The sequence below is a fragment of the Triturus cristatus genome, chromosome 6, assembly GCF_964204655.1.
Source record: "Triturus cristatus chromosome 6, aTriCri1.1, whole genome shotgun sequence".
NCBI classification, from domain to species: domain Eukaryota; kingdom Metazoa; phylum Chordata; class Amphibia; order Caudata; family Salamandridae; genus Triturus; species Triturus cristatus.
The window spans coordinates 792212186-792230131 of NC_140589.1; the positions used below are offsets into that span (position 1 = coordinate 792212186).

Genomic DNA, 17946 nt, shown 5'->3' on the forward strand with positions numbered 1-17946 from the left:
ATCATGAGAGTAATGAGAGTAACCTTTTAGAAAAAGGCTATGGGCCTGATTCACAAACTACACTTTTTAGTGAATCTTTTAGTACTACAGTAACACTACAATACTTACCATAAAGTGCTATTCACAAACCGTACTTTTGTCGTAACTTACACTTTTGTAGCAACTCACACATGTAACTTACACTTTTGTAGTATACTTAACAATACAAATATTTTTAATATTTCTTTTGAGCTAAATATTTTTTTCAAAATTTTCAGATACTTGACCATATGGAGATTGATCTCTGCTGCGACTGCAGTCTGTCTCCCTTTGGTAAAGTATAGGGAACATTTGAAAAATGTTTTTAATTAAAAAATAAATATAACAAGTATATTTATGTTAAATATTAATGTACATTCATTTTATATGTTCACTCTAAATGCAGAATAAGATGGAAACAATGTGACTGCACTTTTAAATTAATTTTGAATAAAAACTTTGTTTCATGGAAATTTATTAAATTACACATATGTTTCTGAAGTTTAAATTCAAAAATAAATTTCCACCTGAAGAATAAATCTATTTTTAATGTGCATGAATAATTATTCAAAGTGATATTTAGAATTAATTAACATTCCGCATATTTTTTGATAAAATATGTTACATTGTGTTTTAAATTAAAAATATCTTAATGAATATTTTATAATTAAATAATACATATGTATTAGTTTCATATTGTTTTAGCATTCATTTATACTTTTTATACTTTTAACTATTTTAAATTATCCAATTAAATGTAACAATATTTCCTATGGGGTTTTAGTTAATTCCCTACCTCCATTATTTTCTATAGGAGGGAGAACCAGTGGTTGGCCATGTGTAGTGTTGGACTTACCACAAAAGTATAAGTTGTGTATGTAAGTTACTAACTAGTGTAAGTTATTACAAAAGTGTGGTTTGTGAATACTGAAAAGTTGTAAACTTACTCAAAAGTGTAAACTTACTCAAAAGTGTAGGTTACCTTTGTGAATGAGGCACAAAGTATGAAAACACAATTTACTTGACGGTTGATGTGTTTCTGCTGTTCCCAATAGTCTTACTACCACTAACCGTGGTTGTTCTATATTTAGTAACTTAAATAACCTTGTCTATATTATTGTGAGTCTTTGATTGCTGAACTTTGCATGTTTCTTTTTCCTGTGTACTTTTCCTACTTGAGCATCTTGTTACCCTTGCTGAAGGCTGTGTGCCACTGTTTCTTTCCTCTGTAATACGTTTGCTCAGGCTTTTCTCAGTTCTGGCCAATGTTATCTTAAACTGATCTCCCCTTCATCTCACCTTCACTACAGCTCAGATAGTCCCTGTACGTTATCTACAGCGTTATTTATTAGTTATTACATGAAATACTTAAAGAACACCTTAAAAGGCAGGATTTCATCAGTTCACACCATTTTGTATGGAAGAAAGGTCCACACATTCTATGTGTGAGAGATAACTCATGTCTATATTTAATCTGCCAGTTAAGCAGTTGGTTTCTTTCTTCCACTGTGTTAAATATATGAATCCAAATAAAAAAAGCTGAAACATGTGTCATTTTCCTTTCCATGTTACGTACCTCACAGCGATCACAGAGTGGCCCTGTTACTCCTTTCTTGCAGCGACACATCCCACTGATATCATCACAGGATTCTGTGCCACATTTCTTACAGTGGCATTCTGGAATTACAGAAGCGGCATCCAAAGAGGCAATGAGCAATGTGGCTTACTTAGATGCGCCCGCAATACAATACAATACAAACATTTAACAAACAATAATACATCAGACCTCATGCAGAGTTCTATGCCAATGTGAGGCATGTGTCAGCATTTCAATAAATGTAAACCAAAAGAAGATCCATAATTAACAATCACTAATACTACTTACTCAGTTCACAAATGATCAGGGCAAGTAATCAGTTAATCAACATAGGTTATTCATTGTATTATTCCATAATCATTAAAAAAAAAATCCTTTAGCAAAATATAATTAATCAAAGGTATCATACGGAAAATTGCATTTGGAAAATGACAAGTAACACAAAGTCACACGAAACAGTGTGAATAGAAAAATACATATAAGGCCCTATTTATAAAAGGGCATGCGTTGCGTTTGCACCATGCAATGTGGTGCATGAGTGATGCAAACCCTTAAATGTGATTTATTATGCTACACAAGGCCACTGTGCGTGGCCCGGCATGACTTGATAAATGAGGAGTAACGCAATGCAGCGCAAATCGCTGCATTGCAAAGCATTCCATGGGCGTTGCGTGGGTGTTCCCACACAATTCCCATGGTTTTTGACACATTCCTAGATAAACCATTGCTGGTAGACCTTCGAATGTGCAAAAATGCTATACCTTTCAAGGTGAGGCATAACGAGGAGAAATATCTTCATTTCTCCTCCTTACTTCCTGTTTAGAGGAATTTCTTCCAAGATAGAGGACTGTGCCTCAGGGGATTGTTTTTGTGCAGGATGGTACTCCTTCCTGCCCAAAAGCACTCCTGCATGCAGCGCCTGCATTGACACTAGGCAGCCTATTGTGTGACAGTGCTGGGGAAAGGACAGGAATGCACATTCCTTCCATTTCCCTGAAGGTGACTTGCTGCGCTGCGTTAAGTTTACATAAATGGGCCACAACATGTGTAGTGCTAGGGGCTGTCTCCAATCATTAATAACAAAGTGAGAGTAATATATAAACTTTCAGTTGTTCATGGAATGCAGTTCCAAATCCGCAATTTATGAAGATGGGTTTGATCAATGTCTCTAAATGTTAAATCCTGTACATAATAATGGAGATCTGCAGGAGTGTCATGCATTTAGGGGAAGCTAAGTAGTATCTTAGTTGTCTTGTTTGTAAACTCCCACTGGAGTTACTTTTGCCTACGGCCCCTGCTTGATATTATCAACACATTTCAATCCCTAGGAATCACAGGGTCTCCTAAGGACTCGGACCTGCTGTGGCTGTTATTAAAGATATGAGGGGCAATTCATTATTTATCTTTGTATTGTGTGAGCCACCCAAGTGATTTGTGAACAGAAACATAATTTCATATGTTACTTATGGATGTTGCATGTTACAGTGTTTGGCCTAAATATATTTACATATATATAAAATACAATTAGATTATTGTGAAAAGCCAAGTGTAAGGGTGAAAAAATGAGTGGTGACACCTAAGTACCTACGACTTATGTGTATAAATGACTTTCAATTTGTCAGCTTGGGTCATGCGATGTCTATAAAGTGTCTGTGAACAGATTATGGTGGAATAGAGCAGAACACCTTTGTCATAAATTTCAATTCCTTGCTTTACCTAGGCTGTTAGTTGTTTGTGGATTGCTCAAAAATGGCGTTTTATCTGGAACAAATCTGCGTCTTTTGTCTCATGTCGGTGTTTAGAGTTCGTGAGGAAGGACCGCTCCAGCTGCCCCGGAGGAGGCATCGCCATCGCTCACAAACCCAACCTCCATCTGAGCACCTACACCTATGGGTCCATAGACCTGATGGAACACCTCCACTTCAAGATACAGACCAACCTGTCTACCACCCTCAAAGGCACCCTCATCTACAGACCCCGCACACCTTTCTCTGACTCCATCACTGACATCATCACCCCGCAAGCCATCACCTCCAACAACTATACCTTGCTAGGAGACCTCAACTTCCCACTCGACAACTTCCAAGACCCCAACACCACCTCCCTCCTGGACAACCTCCACAACTTCAGACTGAAAGAGATCATACCAGAACCCACACACTCAGCAGGACACAAGTTCGACCCCATCTGCACTGCAGGAAGCTCTATCACCTTCAGCCACATCTCTGAACTCCTATGGCAGCAGCAGACCATCGCTGCTTCAATTTCACCTTCAAAACAAACATCATCCACAAACGTCCTCACCAGCTGCAGCGCAGATATTGGACCAAGATCCCCAACGACCAGCTCACCACCTCCCTCAGCAGCTCACCTCCCACCTCCACGGACGACGACCCTACCACCACCACCCTTACCCTACACAACTGGATCACCGACTGCGCCAACACCATCACTCCCTCAAGAAAACTTCCAACCCACACGCCAAGAAAGCCAGCTGGTTCTCCACTGAACTCCAAGAATCTAGACAAACCTGCAGATGCCTCAAAAAGCTATAGAGGAACTCCAAAACCACAGCAGACCTCGACAGCTTTAAAGCAGCCACCACTGCCCACCACAAACTCATCAGATACTCAAGGAAGAAAGTGCTCCAGGACAGAATCTACACCCAGGCACACAACAGCGAGGAACTCTTCGACATCATCAACGAGTTCGCCCAACCCAACAGTGAGACCACCGACATCCCACCCTCCCAGGACTTTTGCAGCAGACTTAGCGCCTTCTTCCATCACAAAATAAAGACCATCTATGACAACTTCGAAGACGACAACCTACACACAGATCCCACAACCACCGTTCCCCATACCACGCAGCCAACACTTGACAGTTGGACTGCCCTCAGCATTGAAGTCACACTGAAGACTATGAAGTCAACCCACTTTGGAGCCCCTATGGACCCCTGCCCCCACCACATCTACCACAGAGCTGCAGACATCATCACCCCCGAGCTTCGACGAATCATCAACCGCTCCTTCAAGACCGCCTCCTTCCCAGAGGACTGGGAACACGCTGAGATCAACCCTCTCTTGAAAAAACCTCCGACCTCAAGAACTTCAGACCGATCTCCTTACTCCCGTATCCGGCACAAGTCATTGAAAAAGCCATCAATAGTCAACTCGCCTCCTTCATAGAAGAAAACAACATCCTCGACTCCTCCCAGTCAGGTTTCAGGAGGAATCACAGCACCGAAACTGCTCTCCTCACTGCGACAGACAACATCCACTCCCTCCTTGACAGAGGAGAGACTGTGGCCCTCATCCACCTGGACCTCTCCGCTTCCTTCGACACAGTCTCACACCGCCCTAGCACGCAGACTCCATGACGCAGGAATATGGAACAAAGCCCTCGACTGGATCCGCTCATTCCTCTCCGGCAGAACGCAGTGGGTCAGACTCCCTCCTTTTGGAACCCACACCAACCACATACGAACTCGCCCCACCCTGGTCAACGTCTACATGGCCTCGCTCACATCCATCGTCAGATCACATGGACTCAACATAATATCGTACGCAGATGACACCCAACTCATCCTCTCCCTATCCAACGAACCCAACATCTCCAAACACGACTTTCAAGAAGGAATGGAAGCAGTCTCCTGGTGGATGAAGAACTGCTGCCTACAACTCAACACAGACAAAACTGAAGTACTTATCATTGGCCCACATCCCGACTCCTGGAATGACACCTGGTGGCCCCCCAGCCTAGGGAATCCTCCCTCCCCCACGGACCACGCAGGCAACCTCGGAATCATCCTGGACTCCGAATCTCAAAAGGACCACCAGATCAACGCTGTCGCCTCTTCCTGCTACCACATCCTTCCCCTCCTCCAAAAGACCTTCAACTGGAATCTTCTTGAACACAGTAAAACCGTCACCCATGCCCTCATCAGCAGCAGACAGGACTACAGCAATGCACTCTCTCTGGGATCAACAAGAGCCTCACTCACAGACTCCCGAACATCCAGAGTGCCACCGCCCAACTAGTCCTCAACCTACCGCGCCACTGCCACATCAACCAACATCTACGGACACTTCACTGACTCCCCGTCGAGAAGAGCATCAAATTCAAGCTTCTCATCCTCGCCCACAAAGCCCTCCACTACACCAGATCCACCTACATGAACCACCGCCTCTCAATCCACGCACTCCAAAGATCCCTCCCCTTAGCCCAGCTCTCTCTTGTGACACTTCCACACATCAAGAAGACCAGAACAGGAGGACGCTCCTTTTTCTTCCTCACGGTCAAAGCATGGAACAACCTCCCTCTCCTCCCTCGACAGACACCCCCAGCAACTTCTTAGGGATCGATACAATGATCTGTGTGTCGTTAGCGTATGATATCCCGTGTAGCCCATGGGAGCGAATGATTGAAGCCAGTGGAGACACATAGACATTAAATAACGTGGGATTTGGAGATGAGCCCTGTGGTACGCCACATGGCAGGGAAAAAACATCAAAGTAGTACTGATTAAGCATCACCATCTGAGAGCGATCCTTAAGCAAGGAGGACAACATTGCCAGAGTCCTATCTATAATGCCTATTTCTTGTAGGCGTTCACTCAACCAAGAAGGGGGAGATGGTATCAAAGACCGCAGATAGATCTAACAGAACCAATGTTGCGCCTGCCCTCCATTCCATTCAGTCTGTGGCGAAAACCAAAACAGTTTTGGTTCCGTTATGTTTTTGGAAGCCATACTGAGAGGTGTTTAGCCATTACTGATCTTCCACTAACTCTATCAATTATCCACCATTCAGATGTTTTTCAAGAATCTTAGCAGGATGCGGGGGTAGCGAGATTGGACGGTAGTTTTTCGAATTTTGCTATCAAGATTAGGCATTTTAAGAAGAGGCATGATCACTGCCTTCTTCCGGAGCCATGGAATGCATCTGGAGGAGATGACTTTATTCATTAAGGATGCAAGAGGGGATGCCACGGTACTAGCCACTAAGTGCAAAACTGCAGGACCGCATTGTTCCAGGGGTAAGCCTGACTTGGTGTTAAGAAGATAATGTTCCACTATTTCAGAGGTAATAGGTGGAAAAACTATGACTACGTTGGATTCTTGGTCTATAGACTCTGGATGTAGGGGAGATATTTCGGCCTCAACTCTACCTCATTACCTCCCAGTCGCGTGGGACGTCTGGCCGTGGCCTACGGCGTCCCCCTTTCTGCCCTACTTCCCTTGCACTAACATAACACTGCAGTTCCGACACTCTTGGGGAGGGGAGGGCCGTGGCTTCCCTCGTGGGGGTGGTGCTGGAGTGGGGGGTTCGGAGGGGGGATGGATCCGATCAACAATGGACTTTGTGGAACTGTGCAACTGAACATGGCCAGAGACTCTCCACCTACTGAATGGATCATCGTGGGGGCTCGGCTGGCCGGATGGAACTTTCAAATGCATTAACTGTTGCTCTGGGGGCCCAGTGCGGGGACGGGCTACTACGACTATGTGGGGGTAACCAATGTAAGATGTCAAGGATAATGGTGATACTAAGACTATTCTGCATATGACCAAGTGTGTGATTTTAATGTTCCTTGTTGAATATAAGACTAAATAAAGTGTTAAAAAAATTTTTTAAAAACTCTACCTCATTACCTGGGGACTGCAGCATGTAACATTTTTCTTTTGATAGTTCAAGTTCATCATAGATTTTGCTGCTTTTACATTGAAAAAAACAGCCAGCTGATTGCAAAAATCTTGTGACCCCTCATGCTCTCCAGCTGACGGGAGAGTAAAGAGCTGCTGCACCAACTTAAAAAGTTCTTTATTGGATGTGGCAGATTAAATTTTGTTGGTGCAGAATAAGGATTTCTCCTCTTTGAGAGCTAGTTAATAATTCCTCATCCTGCTCTTATAAATGGCTTTTTCATGCTCCTCATAGTTCTTCCTCCACACTTGCTCTTGACAGCGATGAGCCTGCCTAAGAGCTCTCAGCCTCTCATTAAAACAGGGGCCGAAGTGGATATCTTCCTCAATTTAACTTCTCGCAAAGGGGCTACCATGTCAGCCGCCACTTCCAACCAGCCTACAATGTTACTTACCCCTTGTCCACATCCTTCTGTATCTCTACAGGCATGCTGACTCGTGCAGTGGCCAGAGATCCTGCAATACACCATTCCAGTTCCGCCTACAGACTTTAACATTGGATTATGAGCATCTCCCACCTGGGGCAGCAAGTGTGAATGAAAAGGCAACGGCTCCATGATCCGACCAGCTGAGGGGAAAAATGGACTGGAATGACACCTGTAGATCGTTAGACAAAATGTCAGCGAGGGAATGCCCTGCCTCATGATTGGGTGTTCCCACCAATTAGGCCATCCCCATGCCAGAAAGGGTCTCAATTAGTGCTGTAGAGTCTTTATTAGTACTCTCTTCAGGATGAAAGTTAAAATCACCCAACACAGTCAGCCCACTCTTCATCATGAATGACTCTGTGAGACACACTAACTCATTTAGAAAGAGCGTTCTGGGCCCAGGAGGCCGATAGACCAAGATACCAGTTAAAGAACTAATAGCCGATAGAACTCCCACCCAAAATACAATACAAAAAAATTATGTTGTTTTGTGTACTTAAATAGACATGGACAGTATGGCTATCATTAATTATTTATTGCAATTACCATTTTTCAGTCTAAAACAAAAGCGATTCAGTATATCAGAAGCTAGTGGTCGCGTCAAGAATGATTTTCTGTGTGGATGTAATTCTTGTAAAAAAACAGAATATGTGAGCTACTGCCTATAGAATGCATTATATTCTGTCCTTTTCTTTTAGGTTGAGTTAGAACACTAAAATGGTTTTGATTATGTCACGCTATTAATTCATCTTATGAGCTCCAGTAAGTTTTAGGTTCTCCTTTCCTAAAGAGCAATTAAATAGTGGAAGTTTATTTCATCAGTTGTCATTATCTTAGTACATTTGTATGCAACTTGTCTTACGCTTATTCAATTTTATACAAGAGACTTTGCATGCTATGTCATTCCAAACATTGGCTAAGGTGTTAAGACATGTTCCTCTGACCAGTGAGCTAAATAAAATGCAAATTTGGCATCAGTTTGGATCTCAACACCCTTTACGACTAATCAGTTAATTATCGGGGTCTCTCAAGAATCACTATGAGGGACATAAAAAGCTCACAGGATCCCTCCTCATTGCATCCAATTGAATACTGTATTTTTATCTGTATTCTCTGATAGAGTCTCATCCATCTGTGACCATGTAGTGGAGCTTCAACAATACTTGTTTCTGTTGGTTGTAATCATATCTTAGGGAATATGATTTAAAGAAAAATATTTTACCAACTTCACTGTCACTTGTCATTCAGCTCCTCTGCCACTGTAACCTGACCATCCTGGAGCTGTCAGTGTTGTGCCCAATGCATATGTATGTAATAAATATGGGGACTGAGCTTATTCCTAACCAATGAAGCATGGTGCACTCAAGAAGCCATGTGATCTTGGACCCTATACCACAATTTAACACACACCTCTTGTGTTTCAACAACTGAGAGACCTGATTGATTTCACTCTCTCCCAGCAAGAATACTATCCTCAGCTGTGTTCTGCACTTCACCCTGATCTAGACCACACCCTGTGCAGGAACTAAGTAGACGTTCTCCCAATTTATCAGGAAGATGAACCTCAGTTAAATTCTCCATACATGGTCTTGGGCGACTTTTGCTCCACCAGTTTGACAGGGAATCAGCAAATCCACTTATCCATTTAAATGAGTACAATGAGTCCTTCCAAAATAGGAGATCTAAAATCTGGGCCAATACTTGTGTAAATTTCCTTTGTAGTAAAGAGACACCAAAGAACAAGACTAGAGCTTGAAGTTCATCTCCCCGAGATAAACCTCCGGTATGGCCAGTATGATGGCCACATCCACTAAAACTGCCAGGATCTTGAACCTAAGACTGTGAAACAGCATCTACATCTTACATGTGGTTGTACTGATATACTTGTTGATCAAGTTCAGTTCAAGTTTAGAACCTGCAGATAACTTAAAGAGACCTTGTGAACCACAACAATTTCCATTAATATTCAAGAGGCTCTGCAATGCCTCCAGAAGAGTCTGACTCTTTTGCCAGCTGCCAAGTCTAGGAAGTGATGACTGTTTTGGAACAGTAAGCCCTTCAGAACTGTTTCGAACACCTTCGAGTTTAAGATAAGTTTGACTCAGACATCCTGGTAGACATATGTTTGCTCTCCAGTTGATCAACTGTTACCAGCTTGGCATAACCATGAAGACAATACTTTTTGAGAAGGCTGTGTCGGAATTGTAGATGATGAAGCAAGCAGAGACCTCAGCTGGAACTTAACCTGCTGCTGTCTACTTTAATAAGAAAACGTGCATGACTAGTGGAAGATGAACAAATCTGACAATGTCTTCTTTCACCCTGGTTTCTCTTCACCACATTAGCATTTTTGAGTTCCTTGAGAGCAGTGCACGCCAAATTTTGTAGCAGCTTCTCCACACGGCTTCTTATCAGTAAACATAATTTTCAATTATGCTGTCTTCTGAGCTACATTTGCATGACCATCCTTCAAGTGGATTTACCTTTGAGCTGCCATATTTAATCTGGTAGACAAGGCTGTGGTCCAAACACCAACAAATGCTAGGTCCAAGGTAAACTTCCCCTGCTTTTCAAAGTTCTTCAAGAGGCACCATGTGCTCTGTTCACGTTGGCCAACAAGGAGGACTTGAAATCTGAAAGCATAGATAAACTTCTGTATGTCACCTATGCATCGACCCCAAAAGTTAAATGGGGGTTCATACAGGATTTCTTCAAGGCTAAACCTACATCCCAAGCGAAAGCATCCCTTGGAGAGAAAAGTCATCTGTTTCCAGGCATGATCTCCAATCCAGGATGGAAAAGAGCAAGTTCCGTTGCAACACTTTGCACCTGATTCACAAAGGTAAACTTACACTTCTGCATAAGTTTACTATTTTTGGGGTATTCACGTAGTACAAGTTCAATTTTACTAATACTAATTTTAGGACTGTGGAGAGAGACTCTGCACTCGTGGCAGAAGCTATGCACATAAAAAGATAGGCCTGCCCTGGTTGAAATATGTGGTGATCTTAGCGTTGTTAGTCTGAATCCTGGTAATAGCAACTCACCATTCTATTCTTCGTTACACTAAACGAGGGAATAGAAACATCTGTCATTTGCAGCGATGAGACATGATTAAAGTGTGATATGACGTGCTTGAAAAGAGATACAGTGGTATTATTTTCAGCTGCTGACAGGTGATCATCTTTTGGAAAGTCTTATGATTGGATCAGTGCATCATTTGGTCAGCTGCAGTCAATGAGGAAATTATTCTGAAACATACACAGTGTGCATTGGAATGGTCAAGTCTGCTGTGTGTGTGTACCCCATATCACAATGGTGCTGTTAGAGGAGGCAAGAAATTGAAAATCTTGCATGATACGCAAATTGTGTGAAATGTCGAAAATTATGACAGAGTACAATTTTGCAAAGGTTTTTGCTGCAAGCAATTAACTTGAGCAGAAAATATCTTGTAGGAGATAGGTCAGAGAATGTGTTGTATGTGACATTTTCTCCTTGAACCAATCTCTTTCTCCGATCTTGGGTGACTTTTGAACGTGCGGCATGCCCTCCTGTTCAGTTTGCTCTCGAATACATAAAGTGCAGTTTACATAATTTACGCTCAAATTTGCATACTTTTCTCAACAAATACCAGAATTTCAGGTAAAAAAATACACAATTTTGCTTACCCTTAGACTAGAGTAATATCGTTTTCCAAAGAAACTCTGGAAATTCTTGTGTATCAATAGAAAACATTCCAAAAGAAGTGTAGACTTTGCTGTTTAGTGCGTCACAAGGTGAGAATATATTCAATACCCAAATATCGCATAGTCATTCGGTCTCTCATGAACTACATGGGAGAGAGTCTGTTGACAACCAGAATAATACCCGTGCACTTTGCAAGTGCTTATTTGTTGAAAGAGACAACTAACAGCTCGTATCCCAGAATGCAAAGCAAATGCGGCACAACAAATCTCTCTTCCACTCTCTCTTCCACTCTCTCCACCCAAAGCTACCAGTGTTATAGCATTTGGATTATAAACGTGGCGTACCTTTACAGTTGTATGGAATGGTAGCATTTCCATAAAAGCCAGACGCGCATTTCTCGCAGTTGAATCCAGTGGTGTTGCGCATACAGTTGCGACACTGGCCTGTCACTTCATCGCAGTCTTCAAAGATTAAGTTGGGGTCCGAGTTTCCACTACAGTTACACCTTTTACAAGAGCTCCCTATCAGCAGAGGGTTTCCATAGAATCCTGGTGCACACCTGAAAAAAAGTATTCAAAGAATATGAGGAAAAACGTATTTTAATTCTTAATTTTCATAACCGTTTTCTATTGTAGATACCTTGAGAAATGATTTTCTGTTATTGCCATAAGATGATGCTCCTAATATAGATACAACATATCTTTTTAGTTTCTAGAAAATGTAGCTTCTTGAAAACCTAGGGTTCACAAATTGTAGCATGGGAAAAGAAAACTCGTCAAATGTCAATACCTGTCTTGCTTTCAATGTCTCCACATAGAGAGACCTGAAAAATGAAAAATCTAGAAATAGTGCCGCATTTTAAGCAAAAAATGTCAAATAAAATATGAAAACATGAGAGTACATTAAGGGTTTAACAGAACTCTTGTTTGTATCCCAAGAATATATTTTACTTTAGCTTCCAAATATGTATCTTTACTTTCCACTCACTTAAGGAAATTTGTTTTACAGACTTTTTTAACTGTATCATATTTGAATTTGTATAAAGCACCAACCTACCAGACAGTGTCAGTGCACACGCGAACATCAACAACAGACAGAGATACAAGAATCGTGAACGCATGCCAGGGCTCAGCACTGGCAGTCAAAACAAAAACAAGCATTGGCAAAGCCAATAGGTCTGGCTTGCATTTTCAGTTATAACACTTATTGACGTTGCCAATGTTTTATTTCTATTTGATCCCCAATAGGGATATTTTACATTGAATTAATGATTTTGCGTTTTGTCATTCTGAATTATGCACACTGTCCCCTCTTACAGAGATGAAAAAACCATCTTGACCGAGCTATCAAAATGGCGATCCAGGTGTTTATTAGGGGTGGGCGGAATTTTCATAGTCGCGTTACGCAAAGTTCAGCGAAACGGAAAAAGTCTCTGTGAGCTATGCAGAATTCCGCGAGCATGCGGAATTGCTTTTTCCTCCCGCTCGCGATGTGTTTTACCTGTTCGGCGACTCTGTTTGCGTGCTCGAGGGGAAATATCTCGTGAACTTACCCATGTGGTCGCCAATTGGCGCAGCCATCTTGTTTCACTTGTCCCACCCGCTCACGATGCATGTTTCCTGTTCACGAACGCGGATGTCCAATGGCGCATCCGAATGACGTGTTCACGGTCGCACACTCTCGCGGGATCTCGTGGCACACGCGAACAGATAGGAAAACGCAGCGGCGAACGCAGGGATCCCAGTAAGTCGCTCACGAACACGCATTTTGAAATCGCGAACAAGGAAAAAATTCCATTACGCCGCAGATCGCGGAATTTTTGGCAATTCTGCGTTCTCTGCAGAATGCGGAATTGCCAAAGTTTCGCAAATTCCGCGAGCGGAGCGGAATTTACCGCCCAGGCCTAGTGTTTATATGTGGTGCGATGTGAACCTGGATGTTTGATCGTTAACCCTTCCACATGGAAACCCTACTACCAGTTGTGAGGTGCTTACACTGGGGTATTGCAAATAAGAGAACCATCCTGATAGTGTAGTGGTTCTGTAAGTCATGGCATGTTATTGCCTTTACTCCAGTGCTACAGGTCATTTGGAGGTAATAGCGTGTCGGAATATCTCTTTACTAACTGGCATGTAAATAACTTTATCCCAGCCTCGCTGTCTTTTCAGAAGAAGGGGCGAGTCAAGAAATATTATCTTTTGCTTGATGGATGGTCAGCTTCTGTGGCACGGGGTCAACACATCAGGCCAGGATGGGGTTAAGCGCTTTGGACACAGATTAATAAGTGGCTTTAGCATCATGCACTAACTTTGGCCGGCATTCAAACATCTGCCATGCCCAGCTGGTCCTGGCACTGTCCCCTTACTCCCCAATCCCCCGGCAGTGTATTAGGGAATCCCCGGCTGTCCACCCCAGTGTATTGCTCACCGGGTGCTTTAAGGCCATTCGGACACACTGCAGACTTAAGGCCTCCACCTCACACCACCATCACTCACACCCTCTGAGAACAACACTAAGAGGGAAGCCAACAGCATCAAGCCAGGCGAGTGAGGGGGGAGTGAGAGGAGAGTCGTGGGGGCAGAGGCAGATGTTTTTTACAAGAGGGAGGGTGTGAAGAGAGGCAAGGCGAGAAGAAGAGGTGACAGAGAGTGGGGTGCACAGGGAGCAGAGGGAACGAAAGATGGGAGATGAACAAATGAGGACAATTTTGATGAGGGAGGTGGGGATGTTGCAGGGGGGCAAATAAATATATAGAGGCAAGGGGTTATCATTGGAGTATACTGACAGTGTTTGGGATGGTGAAGGTGGCTGAGAGCTGGGGCGTGGTGTGGAATGAGTCCGTTGAGAGAAAGGAGAGAGAGATAAAGATGGAAAATCAAAGTGGGAGGAGGAGTGTGTGGGGCATTTATTTATTTGAGCCTTGACCTTTTAAAGGAGTTCGTCTAGGCAGCAACGAATAGGAAGAACGAAGCATGAGCAGGCAAGAAAGAGGGAAGGATAGATAGGGAGTGATAAATGAGGGCAACAGGAGAGGAAGGAGGGAGATAAGAAAGGAAGGGCAAATGTAGAGGAAAGAGGGATTACAAAGAGAGGCAGGGGAGTAGAGGTCTGGCCAGGGGACATAAGAGCCATCGAGAGAAAGAGAGGTGGGGAGGCAAAGTGAAGTGTTAGCAATGGGTTAATGGAACCTAAAATAGGGAGGGTGGGCAATGGGGCTGAAAGTAAGCAATGGGAGCGGGTGAGAAAATAAGGGGTGAAAGGAGAGAAGAAGGTTAAAGAAAAAGCACAATAATGGAAAAGAAAGGGACAGACGATTGAGAGAGAGTTAAAGAAACAGGGAATGGGCAGGAGGGCACTATGGGAGGATGATGGAGCCAGGTTATAGGAAAAGAAAGGGGTGACAGAAGGGAGGAATAGACAGCTATTAGCAAACAATAGAGCAGGTAGAGGAGGCAATGAAATATGCAAGTTGAGAAGAGACTGAGGGATGTGGTTAGGATAATGGAAAAGTTATAAGGGAAAAAGAAAAAGGAGAGAGAGAAAGAAGGGACAGGCAGAGGAATTTGGGAGTCTGGGGAGGTGAGGGTGTCAGAGTATTCACGGAAAAGGAGAAATAAATGGGCAGATAAGGGAAAATGTTGTCCTGTAAATGAAAGTAAAAAATGAAAGACGGGTGAAGATAAAAGTCAAGATAAAATCTGAAGAATGAGTGCAAGAGAGAAGGGGAAAAGGACATAAAGGATGGAGAAAGAAGCAGAGGAAAGAAGAAGGATGGCGCACATGAGAGAAAAAGAGTTAAAAGTGGAGAACAAGCTGAGAGAAGCTAGGAAAAAAGCAAGTACACAGAAAAGCAATACAGATAGGAAGATACAATACATCCACCACTTTCTATCCAGCCTCAGGGCCTGATTACGAGTTTGGGAGTGTGGGAGCTGGACTGTCCTGCTCAACTCATGATTGAACCTCCAGCCAGTTTAGGAGTTTTCTCCTAGTCTGGCGTGTGTTTTTTTGGCGTTCCCACAGCGGTGCCTACATAGGCATCAAAATGGGATTGTCAAAATCAGTACCTGCACAGCATGGACTGCTGCAGTCCATGTAATACAGGTACTGAGATGCATGCACACAGTGGGGCACAAAATTACCCCCCCATGCATCCCCAGAGGCACAGGGGGCCCTGCAGGGCCCCCTTTGTTTCCTCTCCGCCACGCTTTGCCATGAAAACCGTGGCAGAGAGAAAACTTGTAATATGCTTGGCGCCTCAGGACCGCCGCGAAGGTCCCTGGAGGTTGTGGCATTCACAGGGCGGCACAACCGCCCTAGTTGTAATAGGGTGGTCAGAAGACCGCCACACCCCGCAAATCTGGCGGTCCATGGACGGCCAGACTCGTAATTAGCCCTTTAGTCTTTTTCAAGGGCCCCATGCTGGCTAGAGTAGAGGGCATAAGCAGACCCCTGAAGCATGCCCATCTCCACGTCCCAACCCCTGCCATCGCCCAACAGGAGCAGCTCCTGCTGCAATAGACTGATGCCTGTAGATCCTGTGACCTGCTGAAAACAGTAATGGGTGCTGAAGCGAGGTGATAAAGAGTGCTGGAAAGCACCCAGGATGCTGCTCCCATCTGCCATGGAGGAGCAATATTATTTTAATCTGCTGTAGCGGATGCAAAACCTCAAGGGGGGTTGCTCTTTTTCTTGCTAGCTGTCCCTGACACCAGCCTTGCTCCTCTGGTTCGGGCCACACTCAGCGCTGAGATGGGGAAGCCACTGGGCCCAATGAAAGATGAGAGGCTGACAGCGTGGCACGGTTAAATGACTAATACATCACCCACGTCAGAGCTCAGACACTTGCCATGCTCAGTCAGAAAAAGGACAGCATGGGTCAAGATCATGTATTGCCCAATTATCAAGGATTTCCTTACCGATACACTGCATCATTATGTTAATTCAGCAGCCATTTTAGGTGAGTGGAAAACCCATCAGAGCAAATAGGAGTGCAAGAAACATTCTTTTGATGGAAACACACAACGTCTGTTCCATCAAATGATGTACTCAAGCCAACCAACATGTGGGCAGATCTCAAGTCTCTCTCTCAGTAATACGTCTCAAAGCTCTTTTTTTGTTGGTCACATAAGGTCTGGTGGCAGCAGTGCTATTACTCCAGACCTAAAAGTGGGCCCTCTATTTCTGTTTTTTACTCACCAGCAATAAAAAAAAAAAAACAGACGCCAGAGGAAAGAAAAATTGTACAGTGGTGGTTTTCTCACACCTTTGCATTACAGAGGAGTGATAGCAGCTGAGCCAGGCATGTGACGGCGTGGACATTACCTTAGGAGACTGTTTTTCTCTCCATATCGCTATGGATATTGTCTGTTAGAGTCTAGTCGCCTGGCCAACTCTGTAGGGACGTTGTCTATGGGAGACTAGCCAAAAGTCTACATCTGTAGGCACATTGCCTAGAGTGGTAATCTATCCATTTCTTGTTCGTTGCTAGGTTCAATTATTCTTTGAGTAGGAGAACGCTGTATAATTTATCAATCACAGGATTATCTTTCATATGTGAGAGATCATGACCTTAGTTGCAAAAGTCACACCTCCTTCTTTGGCCATACCCCTTTCAGAATCACCTCACATACTACATAAAGAACTACTTACAGGGAACACAGTAATATCATATGAAACAAAATGGACGGCATTGCAGTCCCCCCCCCCCCACACAATTTGGCCCCATTTAACTATTAGATGCTTTGGTTTTTTAACTGAAAGTGCACTGAGACCTGCTAACCAGGTCCCAGTGCCACTGCTCATTCCTTTAAAAATGACAAATGTAAATTGGTACAGCCAATTGGCAAGATCTTAACATGCCCATAATGCCCTAGTCTATGGTACCAGTCGTACCCAGGGCAAGAATGTTAAAGGGGTCACCAGGGATTCAGCACTTATTGTGCCAACCTGACTGACCCAAATGAAAAGGAAGTCTGCAGATATGCCATGTCAGATCTGCACTCGCAGCCTGTGTGCTCAAATTGGACTAGGCACACACCATGTGTGACAGTCACCTCACTGCATTTAATATATGTCAGTCACCCCTAAAGTAGGCCTCCCATAGCCCAGGAGGCAGGATGCATTATATTATATGTGTGGAAATATATGTGCAAGCATATCTTACACCGTAGTAGCATTCTAAATGTGATTCTACTACAAGTGACCAGCTGTTCATCGGATAACTAGGGCTGGCATATGGGCATCACCTATATGTCTAGCTTCATGATGGACCGCTTATTTCTTTCATGTTTGGTGTCACACACAATGCTTTTTGACCCCCCGACAAAATGGTGGTGTCGAGGTTTAACCAGCATCTACCTAGGTGGCACTTTAGATAGTGTTCACCAAGTTAACCCAGTGTTCTCGTGGCTTGGTGGGCTTTTTTGAAGGTTTGCCGCCAAGACAGAAGTCTTACCTCATGCTGGGGAGTGTGTGCCGCTCCCAGAGGCCACAGACAAAGACCTGTGTG

At 43.6% G+C, this 17946-nt stretch overlaps 1 protein-coding gene across 1 annotated transcript in view; it reads right to left on the reverse strand.

Annotated features, from left to right (window-relative positions):
- The window catches only part of LAMA4 (laminin subunit alpha 4), a 466993-nt gene that overhangs the window by 306767 nt on the left and 142280 nt on the right, over positions 1-17946 (reverse strand). The window contains exons 5-6 of the mRNA XM_085611379.1: positions 11780-11994; positions 1595-1695 (exon numbers count right to left, since the gene is read on the reverse strand). Of these exons, the coding sequence (XP_085467505.1) occupies positions 1595-1695; positions 11780-11994 (316 nt within the window). The remainder of the gene's footprint in view (positions 1-1594; positions 1696-11779; positions 11995-17946) is intronic.